The following is an 18,008-nucleotide window of genomic DNA, read 5'->3' as shown; positions in this document are numbered from 1 at the left end:
CATCCGGAGCCGGTGCGCCAGGCTTCGCGTGGGGGCCGAGCGCCGCGAAGGTGAACGAGACGGGCTCCCTGCCTCGGAGACCTCCGCGCCGCGGAGACTCCCTCCGCATCTGTGTTACCTTTCCCAGAGAGAGCACGGAAAAGCCGGGCTCGAGCAGGGCCGAGAGAGAGGCAGGCGCGCTGCGGGGGCAGCGCGTCTCGAGCTGCGGTCGGAGGGCTGCGGGGTTCTGCGAACAGCGGGCCTGCGTGTGCACTGCACGGCAAACGCAGTCCACGCTGGGGAAATGGGCAGATGCTTCCAGGGCAAGACGTGAACCCCTCACTCGGGCTTCACTCTCCGAGCTCCAGGGCGCGATCGGTCAGCGCGCCGTGCGGACACAGGTTCGATTCTCTCCTTCCCTTGCTCCGCGCCATGCCTAGGCGTCTGCCTCTCAGTCACCTCCGGTCTTGCTCGTTCTACGGCCCTTCCTCCTGCTTACTTTTGGTTCTGCCGCTGCACACCCTAGCTGCCAGCAATTCAAATACCAGCCAGGAGGCGATAACACCTTTGGACTGCACAAAATTAAAAACCTTTGCGTTGCAAATGATAGCATGAAGAAAGTGAAGACAACCCACAGAGTGGAAGGAAGTTTTTGCAAATCATGTATCTAGCAAGGGGCTGTATCCAGAGTCTATACAGAACTTTTGCAATTCAGTGAAAAGACAGTAACCCAATTGTAAAATGGGAAAAGGAGCTGAACAGATCTTCTGACCAAAGGAGATAGATACACAGGCAGCAAATAAGCCAATGAAAAGATATGTAACATCATATGTCGTCAAAGAGCTGCAAAAGTGAGATGCTATTACGCAGCTTTCTGGAAGAGCTAAAATGAAAATCTTTCGGTACCAAATGTTAATAAAAATGCAGTGCAACAGAGACCGTCCCTGTTGGCAGAACGCACAAAGATACAGCCCTGCACAAGACAGTTTGACTGTTCTCACAAAGCTAAACACAGTCTTACCTCAGGCTCCAGCAAGCGTGTTCTCCTTTACCCAAATTAGTTGAAGATGATGTCTACAGAAAAACCTGCACATGAATGATTGTATATTCATAATTGCCAAAACTGGAAGCAACCAAGATGTCCCTCAAAGATGAATGAAGAAACTATGGTACATCTGTACGATTAAGTATTAGTCAACAATAAAGTGACTTACAAAGCCGTGAAGAGACAGGGAGGAACCTAACATGGGTGTTATTTAGTGAAGCAAGGCAGCCTGAAAAGGGTTCTCACTGTGTAACTCCAGCGGTCTGACATTCTGGGAAGACAACTGAAGAGACAGTGAACAGATCAGTGGTTCCCTGGGGCTTGAGATAGAAAAGAAGGGCAGAATAGGTGGAGCATAGGAGATTTGGGGGGTGTTAAAACTCGTGGAAGTGGGGATGGTGGTGCATGCCTGTAATCCCAGCACTCGGGAGGCTGAGGCAGGAGGATCGTTGCAAGTTGGAGACCAGCCTGGGCTACAAAGTGAGCTCAAGGCCAGCCTGAACTGCACAGAGAGACCCTTTTGACTCAAAAAGAAAAAAAAAAAAACCTCTTTTGGATGATGCTATAACAGTGGACAAATGCATTTGTCAAAACCCTTAGAACCACAAAACACAGAATGAAATCTAAAATTAAATATGGACCTACTTAACAAACTGTCAATATTGGTTCATCACAAATTTATCATACAATAGAGGAAACTGAACAGGGAGGGGCCGGTATATGGAAACTCTGTTCCATAGGATAATTTTCTATAAGCCTAAAACTGCTCCCAAATATAAAGCGAATTAAGTTTAAAAGAGATATATTATGTTCAGTAAAATAGCAAATAAAATTGTGGTATTAAAAAAATTTTAAAATGAAAAATTTGAACAGTTTTTTTTTTTTTTTTTTTTGCCTTTTTGAGACAGGGTCTTGCTATGCAGTTCACACTGGACTTGAGCTCACTTTGTAGCCCAGGTTGGTCTTGAACCTGCAAAGATCCTCTTGCCTTAGCCTCCTAAGTGCTGGGATTATAGGCGTGCACCACCACGCCAGGCTGAACAGATATTTTTCTAAAGAAGGTATACAATGGCTAATAAGCACATGAAAAAATGTTCAGCACCATTTTACATTAGAGAAGGACAAATCAAAAACACTTTGCTTCATTTGAAGAATGGCAGTAAAAAGGATTAAGATGGATATGTATCTGCACCAACTCCTCACATGAATGTATTCATTACATATTGCTAACATGTACTTGCTTTTAAAATGTTAAAAAGATACCTTTTCATATCCATTGACTATTACTTTTTAAAGTGTTAGCTGGGGTGGGAACCTAGAAAAGGGTAACTTTTCAGCAGTACTCAGGCCTTGCCTATGGTCATCTCAGTGGAATCTCCAAACTTTAGGATTTTACGTTACGAGAGTTAAATTAGTTTTTGAAAAAGCAATATAAAATAGAGTAGTTGACAGAAGAAACATTTCATATTAAGAAGTGACTGTAAAAGTCTTCTTGATAAGAATCCTAAAAAACTTGTGTTTATTATTAATTCATTTATACATTCAACATGTTTTTATTGAGGCTATATGCCAGCCACTGTGCCAGATACTGAGCTATAATAAGCTGTCATGGAGTTCATGATCTAGATGGATCATAAGAACTGTTTCTAGGAAGTTTACAATTCACTGGACTATAACTGAAGAAATCAATCACCCTACTAACATCCATAATGTATCAAAGTCCAACGTCATAAACATATTATTTGAGGGTAAATGAAATAAAAAGAAAAAACCAAAATATCTGAGTAGTAAAATCTGGTGGTATTTATTCAATACTGCTTAAGGAAAACATATCAGTGTATACAGATATTCCAGTTGTCTTACTTTTCTCTTGTTGCTGAGACAAAATACCCAACACCCAAAGCTGAGGGGGAAAGGTTTATTTAGCGCACAGTTGGTAGAGGTTTCAGTTCATAGTTGGCTGGACCAAGGCAGGGTGGCACATGGCAGAGGGGCACCACTGCCATGAGAGGACAACAGTTCATGGCGTCCACAAGGTAGCAAAAGCAACAAGGGACCTTAACAGCTTCTTTCTGCCCTTTTATCTTACCCAGACTACTTTGGTGAGTACCACTCACACCCTAATCCTAGTGCCCTTGAGCCTAGCATTGGACCATGAATTAATTTCAGTGTCACACACTTTAGATCCAGCCACCTCTGGAAAACCGGAGACATAAACATAAACCATAACAACAGTGTTAGAAATATGCACAATACAGTGAAAGAATAGCCCACTAAAAATAGATTTTTCTCCTTTTAATACTAAACTCCAAGACCATGCATTTTCATTTTTCCTAATTATCTGTCCATCAAACAACTTTCAAATTTCAAATATAGTTTTATAGGGATCTTCACAACTTCAAAGAGGTATTTTAGCTACTTATGATTGATTGATGCTATGAATCAAAAGAATTTAATGGTGGATCAATGACAGAGAGAACGTCTAAGATCTGTATTTGAGTCACATTTGATGTATATGACTACAACTGAACACAGAGTGGTGAATAAGGAAGAGTATGCTGAGAACGGGGTCTAAGCACTGCCGTAAAACCTGGGATGCTGCGTCAGGCATCACGAAGGCTTAGAGGCTCATGCACCGTAAGAAGAAAGCGGCACGTTACTTAGGCAAACAAAAGGCGATGCGATATATTCTTGAGGTAACCAGGGCAGGCTAATAGCCGGAGTAATCTCATCCTAAGATTATTTTCATTGCTGGAATGATTTAACAGAGCCAGAAAAGGATGTGCTAGGTCCTTTCTCCAGATGGGAAAACTGAAAGGTGTTGGGTTTGCAGTGGAGAAGAATCAGGAGGTTGTGTGTCTGTGCTATGACTCATACATAGGGCTTCACCACGGGGCTGCTAGAAAGCTAGGACTTGGTCCAAAATACACCCCGTGTTCAATTGTTGAAGTTAACAGAATTCAGGGTTTAGGGTAGCTGGACCTGGTAGGGAGTGTGTGTGTGTATGTGTGTGTGTGTGTGCGCACGTGTGTGTGTGTAAAGGGGTCAAATGGAGCCAGGAGATCATGAAGTAAAAGTCTATCATTCCCTCTATCTTTCACTGCCCAGTCTTCTTATTTTTAGGGTGCCAAGCAAAGCTAGTGTGTCCAAGACAGCCAAATTCTATCTCGTGTTGTGTCATACCCCACTACACAGCAGTGAAAGGCATATTCTTTACGTGGATCTGCAGTGTACAGGAAAATATGTAGAGGGTCCTGTTAGGCTTCCCAGAGCTCGCCAGGTTTCTGCCAGCTATTAGGGTGTGAGGTCAGGTAAGTAAGAGGGAAAACGTTTTAATTATTATGAAAGAAGACACTTTGTGGGACAGAAGTATATTTAAGGAGAACTCCCAAGCAGCTAGATAAATAGAGCCCTTGAATGGAGAAGCTGAGATGCTCCGAACTAGAGGTCCTCAACATTTCTGGCACCAGGAACCAGTTTTATAGACAATAATTTTTTCACAGACTAAGGGGAAGGAGGTTTTGGGATGGCTCAAGCACATCACATTTATTGTGCACTTTATTTCTATCACTATTACATCGTTATATATGAAATGCAATTATTATGCCATTCACCTAACAGAGAATCAGTGAGGTCCTGAGATTATTTTCCTGCAACTAGATGGTACCTTCTGGGAGTGATGGGAGACAGTGACGCCCACAGCGACCTCATCTTGTTTGCTGTCATTGCAGAAAATCCTGCTTCGTACACACAGATGTTAGAGATGGAAGGCAGCTTTTCAGTGCTTTTGTGGAAATCTCAGAATATTCCACTTTGATTATAATCCAGAAAGCATGGAGACATGAAGTCATCCTAAACATATCTTTAAGGCCCCTGTCACTTGTGATCTCAAACAGCTGTTCCTCTTCTAGCATGGACAAGGTCTGTTCATCTGACCCAGGGCCCTGGGTCCGATTCTTCCCAGTCTGGGGATCTTTTGTGGTTGGGAAGTAATGCCAAAACACTTTTGAAAGCCGAAACTGGTGATCATGTACCATCTGGGACAAAGAAAGCTCTGGGTGTTTCAAAATTTCTCCTAAAGTTTGAAACATTTCAAAAAATGCTAAAGTTTACTCACCATCACCCCTCCCATAATTCCAGTTCAAGTTTGAATGTAGCCACTTTATCCGCCAACCTGAACACAGGCGTCATCCTCCCCTGAAGTAACAAATTGAGCTTGTTGAGCAGGTTGAAAATGTCACACGAGTAAGTGAGTTTGTGGCCCATTCTGGGCCGCTGAATGTGCTGCCAGTGGGGACTGTTTTTCTAAAAGTCTTTGGAGCAGCTCTCATAACTCAAAAACACCGGCCAGTGATTGACCTTTAGAAACCCATTTCACGTCTATGTATAAGAGAAGACATGTGTGCTCCATGTCCAACTCCTCACAAAGCAGCACAAAGACATGCATTAAGGGCCTGTACTTTCATGTGGTTGATAATTTCAATCACATCCTGTAAAACATTGTTAAAATGCTCACCAGCATTTTTCTGTGCATGACACTTTTTTTTTTTTGTTTTTTTGTTTTTTTGTTTTTTTGTTTTTCTCTGGTATCGGGAACTGAACTCACGACCTTGCACTTGCCAGGCAGGCGCTTTGCCGCTGAGCTAAATCCCCAGCCCCTGTGCATGACACATTTAGAAGCAACCTCTTTGACTTGAGTAGTGAAGCCAGAAAGCCATCCAGCTAGGGCAGTTTCTCCAACTACGCCGATGTTGACACAAGATGACCAGTTCAGTTTCCCTAACGTGTGATCATTCAAAGACTTGGCTAGTTCTGCAGCTGTGGTGTTGGCTGACAACAGAAGTGCATGTAACCTATCCTCCCACACATCATCCTGAGAAAGACCTCATACAAAAATGAGCACTGCTGCCTTGTTATCAACTCTGATAGATTCATCAGCCTGGACTGTGTATCACTGTTACACACTGATCTTTCGGCCAATTGTGCCTCAGTATCTTTGGCTGTTTCATCAACGCATTTAGTTTTGGAGCTGGCAGATAGAGGAAAACGCGCCAACTTTTGAACTGCAGCCCCCCTAAAAGTTCCTGCCCAATGTCCTGAGCAGCATGCAGGTCATCTCTTCATCAACAGGAAAGGGCTTCTTCGTTTAACAACGCCTTTAGCCACCAAGCATGATGTTCTCAGTGCAGATACCGTTGATGAAGCAGTGGTCTTCAATACTCGTTTTGTTCTTCACGCTCACTTTTCTCCTTTGGAATACTCCAAAGTCTCGTTTCGTGATACCGAGTGCTTATTTGCCACGTGTGAAGCAGTTTTGAAAGTTTCATGGCTTTGTCGGGTGTCCTACCTACTATAAAAGGCGGGCTTGGCAAATATTGCAACGGGCCCGTAATTTCACGGCCTGTGGTATTTTCCTTGAATGCAGCTTTCTCTTTCGGCAGTCATACAGTCTTCTGTGGACTACAGAAGGGTCTTTCCCGCTTTTCACAGAAGGTCTCCAGTGATGTTTGTTTGGGGAGGGTCACCTTGTGGCTTACTGAAACTGGGATTGAGACAAGCGTGCAGTGCGGGAAAGAGGCATGGATGGGAGCAGTAAATAAAATAGTGGGGGGGCCATGAGTGGCCTAAAGTAAGTACCAGATTCTACCTTAAGTCCTGCCACCAGATAGCTCTGTATATAAAGTACACTAACTACACAGCCTACCACCAGATGCAGCTCAATTGTCACTGGCCACTCACTGAGAGGGTTTTGATGTGAGTCGGCAGGCAACGGATTACTTATGCTCTCCATGCAGTCAAACCTCTCTGCCACCGTTAAGCTATATTTGCAGTCGCTCCCACGTTAGCATCACTGCCTCAGCTCCACTTCGCATCACCAAGCACTAGGTTCTCCTAAGGAGCGCACAACCTGCGCCCCCTGCACATGCAGTTACAGTGGGGCTCTCCCCTGTGAGAAGCTAACGCCATCACTGTTCTGACATGGCCTGGAGCTCACGCGGTAATCCGGGCTCCGGGGAACGGCTGTAAGTACAGGCTAAGCTTTGTTCGCTCCCTCATTGCTCACCTCCCGCTGTGCAGTCCGGCTCCTATCAGGCCAGGGACCAGAACTGGTCTGTGACTCCTGCTCTAACCTCCCTGACTCCTGTGCTCTGCCTACTAGCTCCGTATGTCCTAGACAGGAAAAGGAAGATGTGAGGGCTTTGGACAACGTCCTCCACGCCAGGATAAAATTAGATATCACTACCAGGCTGTTAAATGGTTCGAGTATATAAGAGGTCTTTTTTTTTTTCTTTTTTTTTTTTTACAGTGAATTCCAGAGCCTGATGTAGAGAGGGGCAATAAAGAAATGTTCTGTGTCACGTCCATGAATCCATATACTACCGCCATGACTTGGAATGCGTAAAGATCTGTAGGAAACCCACTGTCATGAAAAGACAGAACCTGATGATAATGGTAGTAATGGTGTGCCAGGGTATTTCAGAATGAGAGGTAGGTATGACGGTTACTCAGGTGTGGCCCAAGAGAAAGCAACGTATTACAGGTTTCAGGTTTCCCTGCAACAAACACCGAACACCTTTTATAGATTAGGAACTAATAGGCTCAAGGGGACCCAAAATGGAAAAACAAAAAAGCTCTGTCTGTCCTCATGGAACTTAGGTGCTAGCAGGGCTGGGGATATAGCTCAGCGGCACAAGCACCTGCCTGGCAAGCGTGAGGTCCTGAGTTTGATTCTCAGTACCAAAAAAAAAAAATAAGACTCTATTAAGGGGCTAGGGATTTAGCTCAGCAGCACAGTGCCTGCCTGGCAAGCACAAGGTCTTGAGTTCGATTCCTGGTACTGCAAGAAAAACAAAAAACAAAAAAAACCCCTAAACTTAGGTGTTAGCAAACAAAGCACATAAAGTAGTGACAAGTGCTATAAAGAACAGGTAAACAAGTACAGGAACAAGGGTGTTATCTTAACTTGAGTGGGCTAGAAAAATCTAAAGATACGATATTTAGAAGCTTTCAGGGAAAACAGGAAGAATCTGAGGTAGTAACAAGTTAGGGTTCTCATATCAAAGGAACACCAAGATTTCCTCTGGATTAGAATTAGAATTATAAATGGGCTATAATAATTTCATGGGTTAAGGTGTAAAACACTCAAGCAATTAGGCGTAGGTTTTCTGTGTTGAAACAAATATCCATCCAGCTCTTCCACTTCAGTACACCCTCTGCAGCTCATATAGTCATTCCCTGCTAGGCTATGTATCACCTGTTTTGCCCCACTAGCCTGAGATCCAGATGGCAGATGCTGGCCACAGGCATAAAACTGCTATATACACTGTGGGGGGTGGGGGTGGGGGTTCAGCGTTAGCTTTAGGTGGGAGAAGGTGATCCCTGGAGACAGAGCAGCTTCCACCAGTCCCTTAAATGAAAGGTTCTGTCAGGGGACCTGTCTGGGTACTTCACCTCGCTAGCCAGAGGCAGGCTAAATTTCTCTGCACATCCCGGTCGGTTTAAGTAATGATCTGCAGTTCAGTACAGGAGAACTGGCATGATCTGGAAGTTGATTTTACATGTAAATTCGTGGACCCTACCTGAGATTTACTGAATCAGAGATTGTGGGGCACAGCTATGTTTTTGTTGTTTTTGCTACTGGAATTGAACCCAGGGTCTTCAAACAGAGCTATATCCTCACCTATAACATATATATACATATATATACATATATGTTATATATATATAAACTATATATATATAATTCTATATATATAAATTTAGAGACAGAGTCTGGCTAAGCCATTAGGTTGCCCAGGCTGAGCCTGAATTTATGATCCCCTTCCCTCAGCCTCTCAGAGCACTGGGATTCCAGACAGGTGTGCACTGCTGTGCCCAGCTAGCAATACGTTTGAACAAATGCTTCAGGGATGATGGACCTCTTGGAGCTTTCAATGACAGCTAACACCCTGCTGCAGCACGTGTGCCATAGCTTTGCCCCCACTGCCCTAGGTGATTCTGACAAGTTAAAATTTAAAAACCACTGTTCTAAAATACGGCAGTCCAAGAACACCATCACTTAAAGAATGAATCTGGATGCCTCAAAGACCAGATAGCTCCTATGGGATCATTTATGACAACTTGGATTAACTTGGAAAAGACAGTTTGAGGAAGAGGCAACAAGATAACTCTTAGGGTCAGAGCAAGGTACCATTTTCAACTCTTAATGAAGCACAGGTAGGCAAATTCATCAGCTGAGACATACCACCTCTATCTTGGACCAGATACAGTTTTCTTTCCTTGAGGAAGTAAGCTTTTGGGAATGTCAGGTAGAGAAGACAAATGATCAATTGTATACGGCAATACCAGAAGTCTTCCACTTCAGGTATAGTAATATCTCATTAAGAATAGTGCAGAAATCTAAGCCATTTAGTAAGTATGTGGCCGAGAAATACACCTCTAGGCTCTTAAGCATGTTTTCTTGGGTGACAGAGAGGTGGTGTGATTTGGGACTACCCAGAGTAGGGTGATCCAGGAGGATATATAATTATGTGTCACTAAATAACAAGGATATGTTCTGAGAAATGCACTGTTAGGAGATTTTGTCATTGTGTGAACATAATAGCATGTACTCACACAAACCTAGGTGGCATAGTGTACTACACACCAAGGCCATGCGGTATAGCCTACTGTTCCTAAACTTTATACAAACCACGATAGCATATTACTGTGCTAAATACTATAAGCAACTGTAATACAATGGTTAAGCATTTGTGGACCTAAATAGATCCAAATATATTTATATATTATATTTAGGATCTAAATATATAGAAAAGATACAGTAAAAATATTATGTGATAAGAATAGACCACGGTGATATATGCAGTCTGTCATTGACCAAAACGTCATTATGCATATATAAGATATATAATAATCTGTATTGATCAATGGATATATGTGCCTGGCAGAACATCTGTAAGGCTATGTTTGCCTCTCAATGAACTTCCCAACACAGCTGCTATTTTAAAAGCCCTAAGAGTTTTAGTCCTATGAAGAGTCAAGATTTGTGGAACTCATCCTGGAAGTCTGGGATGAAGAGATCAACGTTAAATGGTGGTTATACTGAGATTAAGGCAATCCTCACAGAGGCAGAACTCCACTGATTTTTCTTAGCAAGAGTCCAGATTTTTCGAGTTCTATAACACAGCACGTATGTGGAAAGTCTGGTTCTTGATGTAGAAAGCAAGTGTAGCTGTTTGAAGGAATCTGAGCCATAGCAATCGTAAGTTCCACATATCTGTTGCACTCATAGTGTTAGGGTAACCTTGGATATCCTGGTCTGCATAAACCACCTGGGTATGAGTGCACCTGTCAAAAGATCAGAAGGCCAGCAGGGGAGTGGGTGATGCTGGTGACAGATGGCCTAGGTGAAGGGAAAAACAGGATACCAGTAAGTACCTTCCAGAAAGGAGCTGTGGTGTAGCATTACTCCTCTGGAATGCTCTGTCATTTACAGCTCAATAAGAAGCAGCACATGAGTCACTGGCTGTGCAGGCAGGCTGCCCATTAATGAAATCTTTATGTATAGAGGAGGCTTTACATGTAGTGGGCAGCTGGATCTGCTGAACTAGGGCCTGGCCTACAAAGGTACTTCCTGCTTCTGAGCTTTTGTCCTAGAAGTAGTTGTCGCACACTCTCAGCTATTTTGTTTTTATCTTCTATTTTATATATTTTGGCTTTTTGTTTGTTTTGGTTTTCACAATTAAACCCAATTGTCAGTAGGCTGGGCACACACCTGTAATCCCGGCACTCAGGAGGCTAAGGGCAGGAGGACTGCCACAAGTTTGAGGCCAACCTGGGCTACATAGTGAGTTCAAGGCCAGCCTGGCCTACAATAGCGAGACCTTGTCTCAAAAAAACAAAATAATGAACAAACAAAACCCCCCAATAATCGGTTTTATTTCTTACTGATGTACAATCTGGAAGTAAAAATCCAGGACTAGTTGCAGACATCCAGAAAAGCCACAGGGGAGGCCAGGATCATTATGACTTTTCTGTGGTATCTTCCTTAGACTACAGCTTCACACTCATGGTCACAAGATGGATCTTTTAATACTTACTAGGCAGTGGATCTCTTCTTACAAGGTGAGAAGCAGCGGGAAGGGCAACCAATAAAATATAGAGAGAAGAATCTAAGTAAAGAGCACTCCATTTCAACAGAGTCAAGAGGGTTTTCTAAGAAACCTATACAAGGACATCTGGTTATTTGTCAGTGGCCAGGGTTATGGGACATGGACTGTATTAGTTTCAATAAAACATGTAAGAAGTCATTAAAAAATAGCACATCTCAGTAGTCTGACAGAAACTGGATTCTTTTGATATGGGAAAAGACGAGAATAGATACTGGGTAGGCAACTAGAAGTGTATGCCGTACTTGGCTGGACAGCAGATCACAAATATACAAAAAATCCATACAAAAGAAGACAACACATTCTGAGCATAATGCATTCGATTAGTGGCTAGTAACAAACAGATACTAAGAAATACCATACTATCCAGCATATAACACAATTCTAAATATGCCTTCAGTCAAGTAAGTTATCCAGAAGGAAATATCAGAATGAAGCTATAGTAAAAATAATGTACAAAACCTGTCTGATGACGCACAAGGATTATTTATAGAAGCATAATCTTGAAAATAAAGACTAAAAATTAATGAGCTGGGACTTCATTTCATGACGAGAGACTGATAAATACAACCCCATAGTCACTGGAAAATTCTACTGGAGTTTCTCTCTCAGTGAGGATCCCATGTACACAAGCAGGAGAACTGCGGCTGAAGTCGCTTCTAATAGGGACTATCAGCAACGTAACTTCTGACATGTTTTCTGAAAGAACTATATTGCAAACATTTTCTCCTAAGGTGAGTGCTCACAGGAATTATAAAACCTGTAGGAAATAATTGAGGAGTAACAGCTTACTCTCAACCTCAGCGATACTGACATTTTGGTGTACATAATTCTTTGCTGTAAGGGACTCCTGTGCATTATAGTCTATTTAGCAGCATCTCGGGTATCTTGGAATGCCAATCACTTTTCCTTACAAAGGCTTGAGGCCAGGACACAGGTAAAGGGTGAAGCTTGGGGGACCCACTTCCTTGCTATGCCCTCGTTCAGCACCAGCGGGCTTCTGTCGGCTAAAACGCACATACACACAGCTTGCCTCCTAGGACAGGCAGAGCAGTTTATACTAACGGCCAATGAGCTGGAGAAAATAACAGCGACAGCTGCTTCTCTGCCAAGCATGAAACCAGAAAGAACATGTGTTCTATTTTTCTTGAGGGCCGGGCTCAGCATCTCCACATGCGGCTGCACTTAGAGCGAGGAGGGAGTCCTTGTGGACTTTTCAGGAAGACAAAAGCAACAAAGGGCCATGAGGTCAGGATTTTGCAGCTTAGAGTATTAGTAGCCCTGTGCTCGCCTCTGCTACCCATGCTCTTGGGTGACATGAATTCCTCCTGGGTGCCTGTGCGGCTGCACTGTTTAGAGGCAAGGAAGAGAGCGAGGTGGTGGCAGCCACCTGACCGGAGCAGCTCACCACTCTTGTCCCCCTCTAATCTATCCTCTGCCCAGCAGCAGGAAAGATCATTATAAGATACAGACATGACCCTGTCACTCTTCAGAGACTTCCCGTAGCACAAAGGTGTTAGCAAGACCTAGAAGGCACCACGAAAGCTGGCTCTTGCACTGTCTCCACAGTTCCCCCTCCACATGGTCTCGACAGCATCAAATCTTACTGGCCCACTGTGCTCCTCCTAGGAGCTCAGTTTCTTCCTATTTCAGGGCCTGCTCTTCTTTTCTGAAAAGCTCTTCTTCCCTCTTTGCCTGGCTGGAGCATACTTATCCTGTAGAGCTTCCTGACAGCTTCTTTTCTTCCTTCCTTCCTTCCTTCCTTCCTTCCTTCCTTCCTTCCTTCCTTCCTTCCTTTCTTTTTTTCTTTCTCTCTCTCTCTCTCTTTTTCTTTCTTTCCTTCCTTCTTTTCCAATCAGATTTTATTGGTACATTTTAGATACACATAGTGATTACATTCACCTTAGAGAATTTGTACCCATATATGAAATAACTTGTTTCTTTTTTCTTATCCTCCTACTTCTTTTTCTTTCTTTCTTTCTTTTTTCTTTCTTTCTTCACTTCTTTCTCTCTCTCTCTCTTTTTCAAGTCATCTTAGGTGCCATTTTAAACACTGATTGCATGATATTTTTCTTTATTGCACTAACATCACTCTAATTATATAACTGTACATGATTATGTACTCACTGTCTTACTCCCATGATACTACAAGCTTCATGAGGAGAGTTTATCTGCTTCACTATTTGCAGCACTAAGTACAATGACCAACACTGTACATGCACAATTAATTTCCTCTCAGTTGAAGAGAGGGAAAGAGACAGAGACAGAAGTCAGGGAGAAAGGAAGGAAAGAGAGGGGAAGGAAGGATGGAGCCAAGTAGGGAAGGAGGAATGGAGGCCCCACTAGGGCTGGGAGGATATTTGATTTCTTTTCTCTAATAGAAAAGCTGGACAGGTTGAGTGGCTCTTACCTGAAGAACTATTCTTTATTTATTTATTTATTTTTTATTTTAAAGAATAAAAGAAGGATAACATAATAATAGGGGGGACTTAGCAAATTACAGACAAAATGGTAGGAAATTATCAATGGTTATTGTTTTACATATTGTTATCTACAAAATAGTTTCTCAGGAAAACAAATAGACAAATAATAGTGAGTTAGAGACAAAAGAGGTAGGAGATTATCAAGAGTTGTTGTACTATACTTTGGTATCTTCAAAGTGGCTTCTAAGGAAAATAAATAGAGCTATACATGAGTGACCTATTGAAAGAACTATTTTTTAAAGGCAGAACCTGAACATTAAAATTTTGTCCATGGGAAAATGATGAATTCAAATTACAGAATGGGTGCAAATGGGTCATCAGGGCAAAGGGGGTCTGAGGCAAGTGGTAAAAACACAGCAAAATGAGAAGGGGAAAAGGAGGAAAGGTGAAGCAAAATAAAAAATAATCAATACAAATTCAACAAACAGCAGGACAGAGCTACCAGCTGGGATTATTTTGTTACTAGCTGCTTTCTATGTATGGACATAGCAAGTCTGATTAAAGGGACATATACCACACACAGCTGCCAGATATAGCTATTGCCCAGGTATATGAATAAATTAGTGTTATTTTACATAAGCCATTTTCTTGTGAGTGTGAATAGATTCTGAGTATACTAAGACAACTGTATTAAGTTAGAGATTGTGTAGAATCATGGGGCCTGCCCCCAGCTGGAGCTGTGAAGCTCTGCCTAAGCACTTTCCTGGTTCCTCCCACCTCTAAATCTCTACGGCATCTTCCTTTGAAATTCAACATTCTGAGCCACAGTTACCAAGCTCTTAACTTACACAATATCTCATATTATCTCTCCTTGATTATCAGCTCACGGGAAACACGGCAAGTGTCTAGTTCTTTTTCCCATTTCCTACTGAGTCTAGCACAATGATTCCAAATAATGAGTGCTCAAAAAAGCATGAATAAATACTGCTGTATACTTCATAGGTGTGTATTAAATTGTTAACTTCTTGAAGAAGACCTTGTTAGTCCTGAATTAATTATAAAATATAAGGTAGTTGGGCTAATCTCTAAGATATTTTCAAACTGTAACTATTAGAATAATGACAAGGATATGTCTTCGAATGTATGTATGTTTTCTAACCTTTCTATCATTTCTAGTATATTCTGGGCACCTAGTGAGAACTCAAGCAATGTTTTTAGTGAACTGACTTCAATACAGATGTATTTAAATGGAGAAAAAACATATAGCTGTATTTTGGAAACTTCATATAAATTACTAATCAATTGAACATTATTTAAAATATACAAGAGAAATATGTTATTAAATGGATTTCTAAGGTATAGTACTTAGAATCATTTCATAACATAATTCCTTAATTTAATTATCTTCTAAAGTTTCACCTTTTTCTAGGTCAAGGTTACTGACTAACTAGGTAAAACTTGACAGCAATATGGGAGCCAACTGATTCAGTATTGCTACAGTCTGGATGTGGTTTGGGTATGTCTCTAAAAGTTTCATGTGTTGGAAGCACGGTCCTCAGTGTTGAGAGATGATATGATCTTTAAGAGGTAGAGCCTAACGAAAGGTGAGACGGTCACTGGAGGCACTGCCTGCAGAAGGAGTTCGTTTCTGGGAGACCCCCGTTAGCTCCCCTTGTTATAAGATAGCCAGACTGGCCCCTCCCCACCCTCTGGCTTCCTGTTTCTCTCTCACACACACTCCTGTCACGATGATATCTGCCATGATGTGACTCGGCCAAGGCAGCCCTCGCTAGAGACTGAACAAATGGAGCTACTCAGTCTTGGGCTTCCGGCCTCCCAAACTTTGAACTAAATAATAAATAACCTCTTCTCCTTATATATTACTCAGCCTTAGCTACTTTGTAATAGCAACAGATAAGTAATATAAATATTGAGTAAATCAAACTCTCCTTCACAGAGAGGTGCTCCTCTTTCTTCAGTTCTCCAGATGCTCTCCCTCTCTCTCGCTCATATGCCACATGCACATACACATACAAACCATTTTCTTCCTTGTGTTTTAATTCACATTTCAACTTTTGTAGTCTGATTTATAATGTTATTACGGACAAACCTTTCAATTTCCAATACTCTTTTCCACCCTCCCCCTTGTTTACCCACATGCCTCACCATTTTTGAAAATGGGTATGCCTTCCATGGTATCTGGGTCATCCTCAGTGTCTAGATCCTTCAAAGTATCTGTCCTTGGTCGCAGCTTTGGTACGAGCACGCTGGAAGTTGAAGCTTCCCCAGCTGAGAAGCAATGGTTGCAGGTCACCCTCAAGGTGAGGTTCAGAGGAGCACTGTTTCTTATAACTTTTACCTTTCCCTAGCATTCTCAGCTGTCCAGGGTTCTTTTTCCATAAATATAAATAAGAGAAGTGATGACTATTTTCAACAATTACCTTACTTCAAAAAGATTCTATTCCTTCGACATAGAGGCTAGGTAGAACACATTTCTACATATTCTGAGGTGAGGGTGGAAAACAAGGGAAATTTTTTTTAGGATTTGTTTTATCTCACAGGTTCTGGGGTATCAATGACAATGGAAAGTAGGATTCCCATAGATGACCTGAGACAAGCTGGAAGAACTCATGAAGGACAGAGAAATCAATGACCACCTCATGAGCTACAAATCTTGTTCACTCGCAATTCTTGCTTATCTGTTTAAAGCCTATTCCCAAATACCAGGTCAACATCTCATCTATACTTGTACAAAGAAAAGATATGATTCAGTGAAAAATATTTTATCATAGTGGGAACATATCAGTAATTACACTGGAAAGTTTACATCCTATATTGAGATTTCCTGTGAGAGAACCCATTTACTGATACTTTACTAGGATCAGGACAAAACTGTACCTGTTCTCTGAGGAGTCCTGACTAACCGACGAGACTGAATCACACACATGAAAAGTTTCAGATGAAATTCTTCTTTATGCATGGCTATTTCCTAGAAATAAAGTCAGAGCTTAATCCAAGCGAACAGACCTGTGGAGTAATTTAAGGTGTCAATGACTGACACGGACCATGTATGCTCAATACTACTAGGTCTTAGGATTTGAGAATATAAAAATAAAAATACCAATATATGAGGTAATACACATAATTTACTTTTATATATTGGATCCTCTGAAATCAGCAGACACTCCCTCCTTCCTAGCTACTGAGAGAATGGGAAAGGCTGGGGCTTCCAGAAGCTTTCTTCTTCAAGACTGTAATCAGGCTGCAGCTGTCATCTGGGTCTTCGGTGCCTACTGGGAAGCATTTCTCTGAGACTTTTGGGCAGGGCTTGCACCAGAGGTCCGCTAAATTGAGGGGCTTGGTAAACAGCTACATGAATAGTCATAGTGATTGTCAGATTTGAAAAATCTGACATAGATTACAGGCTAATCGCAGTGGTCCCAAGAACAGTGGAAGGGACCCGTCAAAGGTTAACCTCCAAGTCTTTTCCTATCTTTACCCAGAAAAGCAGGTCTGTTAGCCCCACAGGAGAACACTGCCTATGTTTCAGACTCCTCCAGAGTTCTGAAGCTTCCATATGCTGCCACCGTCTAATCTAAACTGTCCCTAGATTGCCTTTTTCTTTTAAAAAGGTCAGTCAAGTATGACGTGGTGCAGAGTATAGGACTGCAAGTTAAGAGACCTGTTCCCTAGTTGTAGATCTGCTAAGCACTTTGTAGCTTTGAGAAATTACTTCATTTACCAGAACCTGCTAAGACTAACGAATTTCCAATAACCTCTACAGGTACTAACGTTCTGTGATTCACAATAAGCCACGATATAGATGGAGATCGACTTGGATCTCAGGTGGTCATTTGTCAGGGAGATCACAGGTTCGCAAAGATCTAAGGCCGCAGCGAAAAGCTGCCATGGAAACCCGAGCGGAAGCAAAAATCGCAGGCGGAACCAGAAGGCAGCGGGTAAAGCGTCCAAGGGAACATAGAAAAGTAAAGGACGAAGAGCACACTAACGGGGAAGACAGGAAAGCCCACACTGAAGAGGAAACAGGGAAGTTATGACTACAGCTTCAGGCCTCCCAGAGGTATTGAGGCGTCGCCACGTCGCGCAGGCGTTCCACGGGCCCTTAACTCTGCTCTTTGACCTCCCGCCCCGCCCCCACCTCGGCAGCCGCCGAGCGCGCTTCCGGTGCTGTGAGGCGGTTCCGGTTCGCGGCGGTTCCCGGGTTTTGCGTTCCGCCCGGCCGGAAACACCTCTGCCTGGCAGCCGGTTCCGGTTCGGTGAGTGGCGGCGGGAAGCTGGGGGAGGGGTGAGCATGGAGGGAGCCTGGGCCGGGCGGCAGCGTGGGACTGAGCCCCCCGGCCTGGGCTGGGCCGCGCGGGAGCGTGGGCCGCG

The 18,008-nt window shown here is 42.8% G+C and overlaps 2 protein-coding genes across 3 annotated transcripts in view; both read right to left on the bottom strand.

Annotated features, from left to right (window-relative positions):
• Pfkm (phosphofructokinase, muscle) overlaps positions 1 to 17,732 on the bottom strand; it is a 41,207-nt gene extending 23,475 nt beyond the window's left edge. The window contains exons 1-4 of one of the 2 annotated variants that reach the window (XM_005406631.2): positions 17,627 to 17,732; positions 16,767 to 16,906; positions 16,515 to 16,605; positions 15,783 to 15,905 (exon numbers count right to left, since the gene is read on the bottom strand). In XM_005406631.2, the coding sequence (XP_005406688.1) occupies positions 15,783 to 15,905; positions 16,515 to 16,596 (205 nt within the window). In that variant the 5' untranslated portion in view covers positions 16,597 to 16,605; positions 16,767 to 16,906; positions 17,627 to 17,732. Of the gene's footprint in view, positions 1 to 118; positions 470 to 15,782; positions 15,906 to 16,514; positions 16,606 to 16,766; positions 16,907 to 17,626 lie in introns of those variants that run through there. The other variant, XM_005406633.2, reaches the window with a different exon arrangement.
• LOC106146879 (putative SCAN domain-containing protein SCAND2P) lies at positions 16,835 to 18,008 on the bottom strand (the record flags this gene model as incomplete). The annotated part of the gene is given in 2 exon segments (XM_013505688.1): positions 16,835 to 16,909; positions 17,776 to 18,008. Coding segments are annotated over 2 exon segments (255 nt in total), but the record flags the coding sequence as incomplete, so codon positions are not given.

Source organism: Chinchilla lanigera, unplaced genomic scaffold, assembly GCF_000276665.1.
Source record: "Chinchilla lanigera isolate Chin_1 unplaced genomic scaffold, ChiLan1.0 scaffold00099, whole genome shotgun sequence".
Lineage (NCBI taxonomy): Eukaryota > Metazoa > Chordata > Mammalia > Rodentia > Chinchillidae > Chinchilla > Chinchilla lanigera.
This window is presented reverse-complemented; position numbering and strand designations above follow the sequence as displayed.